Raw genomic sequence first — 5,070 nt, 5'->3', positions numbered from 1 at the left:
GAGGGTCACACAGAGTAATGGATTTTTAATCCCCGTTGAGATAGTTAAATTTAAAGAGTTAAATTTAATGAACAAAGAAATTGGACTTCTTATTTAAGAGTAGAGGAGTAAGATTTCCTAAAATGACATAGGGATGGGCATTTTTGGAAACCACTGAATTCGGATTCAGAAAATTTATCTTGACTCTAAAAGATGCAGAAATGGTTTTTGTGCACATTGGTGAAATTGGTTTATCAATCTGAGTCACGATGAATTTTATATTAATTTCTGAACATGCGGGCTTTGTTTGTCAGGCTTGAACTTATGACTAATGGGCCCTAAGCTGTTAGCAGCCCAAATTATAAATAAGTTATTGCAGTACAGAAATTACAGAACAGAGGTCACAAAATATTTTGAAAACCCTAGCTACGTTTTAATAAGTGGCCGCCCCCTCCCTCTTTCTGTCGGGAAAATCCAGCCTGTGAATTTTGAATTTGCAGTCTGGTTTAACGGATCAAATTCGTTAATTCTCTTCGTAGAAACTTCTGATAGATTTTATAGTGCAATCTATCAGAGGGATTAAATCTCTGTTCGTGGACCTGATTGAAGAACAGTTCGTCCATCAGTTCCTGGGAGATACAACAAGAGCAGAGCAATCTGTTGGTGTCCATAATCTCGATTCGAGATTGGAGGTAAAAATTTATAATTGTTATTTAATTTTTACACACACAATTTAATCGTAAAGTTTTGATACCCATTATGGAATCGTTCCATATATAAAATTTTTAAACTTCCGCTGCACCGGGTATCAATTCTGATTGATCTGATCGCCGTTCTCCAACACGGGTTTGGTGGCAGGGAGCCCGTTCTGCTATGGATATGACTACATTGACTTGGAATGGATTCAAAGATGTGTTCTATGGGAAATATTTCACTATCAGCACCAGGACTAGACTCGCTACAGAATTTCTAGAGCTCCGCCAAGGGAGCATGTCCATTGCCGAGTATGTGAAGAAGTTTGAGAGAGGGAGGTACTTTGTGCCCATGATTTCGGGCAATGATGCAGAGGAGTTGAAGCATTTCACAGAGGGACTGAATGCCACTATTCGACGAGATGTCAGATTGAGTGGGGCAAAAACGTACCCAGCAGCAATGGATGAGGCTATGTTGTCAAAAAAAGATGGGAATGATATTATCAAAGAATCGCAAGCGAAGAGGATTAGTTACCAAGGGAGAGAGCAGCAAGGGTCTGAAAGAGTGGGTGCCCGGTGAGCCAACTTGTGGCTAAGGGCTTTGATGACTCTTTGTATAAACAATCTTTTGTTTAATATAATTTACACTTTTATTAATGGCAATGACTTTATCTTTCTTCATATTGTTATATTGTGATATACTATTGTTGTTTTGATAAAGACCTTGAATATACTATAGTGTATGTAAGATGTGGTAGAACATGGAGATGTCTATCATGAAACACATCTTATAGTCACTGTATATTCTAAACTGTTCCTAGTCGATTGAGCCGTCCGATAATAAGGATAAGGATCGCTAGAGTTTGAGACTAGCATTTGCGATGCGGAGTACCACGTTTCATTGGTAAGGAACATAGAGATGTTCGAAGCATGCAAATGGATATTCATATGATGAATGATCGAACTACCCTATCCGAACTTTCCAAGTGGTTATCACTTATCGAGTGGATAAAGTCCGCGATTTTGGTTGTACACCATTAGTCCTTACTACTTGAAACATCATTGAGACTCTATATGCTAGTACTGTGCTTTGACTCGTTTACCGACTCTATTGGGTTCATCAGGTGTTGGGATTTGGTACAGTTACGACACATATAGGAGTCGATGCTTTGTTGTCAAGGATTCACCACATACTTGCGAGTGTGGATATCCAATGCGATCTGAGGAGATATTAGTGTGACGAATCTCTGGCCAGAGTACATGATGTGATTTAAGAAATGGTTTCTTAGTAGCACATGCGATGTCACTATTTGATCTTCAAGATGTATTGCATAGTTATCGAATCTCGAGCGACTCTCGATATACCAATGGTTGTTGATTCGATCGGGATATATGGATGAAGGGACCGTACTGTACGCTAACCAAAATCTATTGGTTCTTGTAGGCACTATCAGTGATACCTAGGGAATCATGGGGCGATGTTGCTAGGCGCTCATACCATGATTCGATGGGCAAGTCGGAAATTGTTGTTCCGAGTCACAAAGAGTTGTGAGCCCACGACTAGCTGTATCCCTGAACCATTGAGGGTCACACAGAGTAATGGATTTTTAATCCCCGTTGAGATAGTTAAATTTAAAGAGTTAAATTTAATGAACGAAGAAGTTGGACTTCTTATTTAAGAGTAGAGGAGTAAGATTTCCTAAAATGACATAGGGATGGCCATTTTTGGAAATCACTGAATTCGGATTCAGAAAAATTTATCTTGACTTTAAAAGGTGCAGAAATGGTTTCTGTGCACATTGGTGAAATCGGTTTATCAATCGGAGTCACGATGAATTTTATATTAATTTCTGAACATGCGGGCTTTGCTTGTCGGGGGGCTTGAACTTATGACTAATGGGCCCTAAGCTGTTAGTGGCCTACATTATAAATAAGTTATTGCAGTACAGAAATTACATACAACAGGTCATAAAATAATTTTCGAAAACCCTAATTTTATTTTATTGTGGCCGCCCCCCCTTCTCCCTCTGCTTGAGAAAAATCCAGCCTGTGATTTTGAATTACAGTCTGGTTTAACGGATCAAATTCGTTAATCTCTTCGTAGAAACTTCTGATAGATTTTCTAGTGCAATCTATCAGAGGGATTGAATATCCGTTCGTGGACCTGATTGAAGAACAGTTCGTCCATCAGTTCCAGGGATATACAACAAGAGCAGAGAAATCTGTTGGTGTCCAAAATCTCGATTTGAGATTAAAGGTAAAAAATTTATAATCGTTATTTAATTTTTCCCACACACAATTTAATCGTAAGTTATGATACCCATGATATGGAATCGTTCCATATAAAATATTTTAAAACTTCCGCTGCACCGGGTATCAATTCTGATTGATCTGATCGCCGCGTTCTCCAACAGGGTCTAGTTAGAAGAGGCCGTATCAAGCTCCAGCTCAAAGGAGACCGCAACAGCAGCAGCGCCAAAAGCCCAATCAGGCGCGACCTCAGGGACAAAATCAACCGAATGCCAATGCTCCAAGGCCGATGAATGCACCTATCTGTCAAAAGTGTGGGAAATCACACTCCGGTCAATGCATGCTTGGGACCAATACTTGTTTTCTCTGCAAGAGGCCAGGGCATTTTGCCAAAGACTGCCCGCAGTCAAAGGAGCCTGTCAAGGGAAAAGTGTTTGCTATGACTCACGATCAGGTTGACCCAGATTCTGCAATTGTCACAGGTATGATTTGTATTGCTGATTTACCTGCATTCGTGTTGATAGATACAGGAGCTACACACTCTTTTATTTCTGTTAGTTTTATGATGAAATTGAGGGTCTTGCCGGATGAATCTATTTCGGAATTTTGTGTGTCGTTACCCTCAGGAGAAGAACTGAAAAGTAGTAGTGTGGTAAGAAATTGCAAGGTTAAGATGCAGAGTCTAGTTTTGTGTGCAGATTTTATTGTTTTGAAAATGGTGAATTTCGATGCAATTTTTGGGATGGACTGGTTGACTCGGCATGAGGCTATTATTGACTGCAAACGGAAAACTGTCTCTGTGAAAGATCAGAATGGGAAATCGTTGGTGTTCCACACTACGTCTAAGAAGAGCGCACCAGGTATGATTTCTACAGGAACAGCCTGGCAATTATTGAGTAATGGGTGTACAGGATTTCTTGCGAGTCTAATTGGTGATCTGGAGGTACAGCGACCGAAACTTGGGGAAGTGGAGGTAGTGTAAGATTTTCCGGAAGTATTTCCCGATGATGTTGCGGGATTGCCTCCAGTCAGGGAAGTCGAATTTTGGGATAGAATTGTTGCCTGAAACTAAGCCAGCTTCTAAGGCACCTTACAGATTGGCACCAACCGAGATGAAAGAATTAAAGGATTAGTTGCAAGAGTTGCTAGATAAGGGGTTCATCAGACCGAGTGTATCGCCTTGGGGTGCACCGGTGTTGTTCGTCAAGAAGAAAGATGGGTCAATGAGATTGTGCATTGACTACAGAGAGATGAACCGAGTTACAGTGAAGAACAGATATCCCTTGCCCAGAATAGACGACTTGTTCGACCAATTGCAAGGGGCAGAGGTGTTCTCAAAAATTGATCTACGATCAGGTTACCATCAGCTGAAGGTAAAAGATGCAGATGTGCAGAAGACAGCATTCAGGACTTGCTATGGCCACTATGAGTTCTTGGTAATGCCGTTTGGGTTGACCAATGCACCAGCTGTGTTCATGGATTTGATGAACAGGGTGTTTCAACCTTTCTTGGATCAGTTTGTCATAGTCGTAATAGATAACATATTGATCTATTCTCGCAGTAGGGAGGAACATCGTCAGCACTTGACTACAATGTTGCAGATTTTGAAAGAAAAGCAGCTGTATGCTAAATTCAGTAAGTGTGAATTTTGGCTGGAGCAGATTTCATTTTTGGGTCATATAGTTTCAGCTAAAGGGATTGAGGTCGATCCGTCTAAGGTGGAATCGGTTCGGAATTGGGTTGCTCCGAAGAATGCTACAGAAATACGAAGTTTCTTGGGTTTAGCAGGCTACTACAGGAGATTTATTCAAGAATTCTCTAAGATAGCTCTACTACTTACTTCCTTAACTCGAAAGGTGTGAAGTTTGTGTGGTCAAATCAATGTAAGAAGAGCCTTGCCGAATTGAAAGAAAGACTGATGTCAGTGCCAGTGCTAGCAATTCCCGACGGCACGGGTCATTTTGTGGTTTATACAGATGCTTCTAAGAGTGGATTAGGAGCTGTTTTGATGCAGGATAATAAAGTAATAGCATATGCATCTCGAAAGCTGAAGGTTCATGAGAGGAACTACCCGACTCATGATCTTGAATTGGCGGCAGTGGTTTTTCCTTTTAAGCTTTGGAGCACTACTTGTACGATTAAAGGTGTC

General features: G+C 40.7%; 1 protein-coding gene across 1 annotated transcript; it reads left to right on the top strand.

Moving 5' to 3' along the window:
• Positions 1-852: 852 nt before the first annotated feature.
• LOC140862459 (uncharacterized) lies at positions 853-4,054 on the top strand. Its single transcript, XM_073265482.1, has 4 exons — positions 853-1,236; positions 3,295-3,403; positions 3,446-3,864; positions 3,950-4,054. The coding sequence occupies exons 1-4, from the start codon at positions 853-855 to the stop codon at positions 4,052-4,054; spliced, it is 1,017 nt and encodes a 338-aa protein (XP_073121583.1).
• The last annotated feature ends 1,016 nt before the right edge of the window (positions 4,055-5,070 follow it).

Source organism: Henckelia pumila, chromosome 1 (assembly GCF_033568475.1).
Source record: "Henckelia pumila isolate YLH828 chromosome 1, ASM3356847v2, whole genome shotgun sequence".
Taxonomy (NCBI): domain Eukaryota; kingdom Viridiplantae; phylum Streptophyta; class Magnoliopsida; order Lamiales; family Gesneriaceae; genus Henckelia; species Henckelia pumila.
Note: the sequence above shows the minus strand (reverse complement) of the source record. Positions and strands in the feature narration are given on the sequence as shown.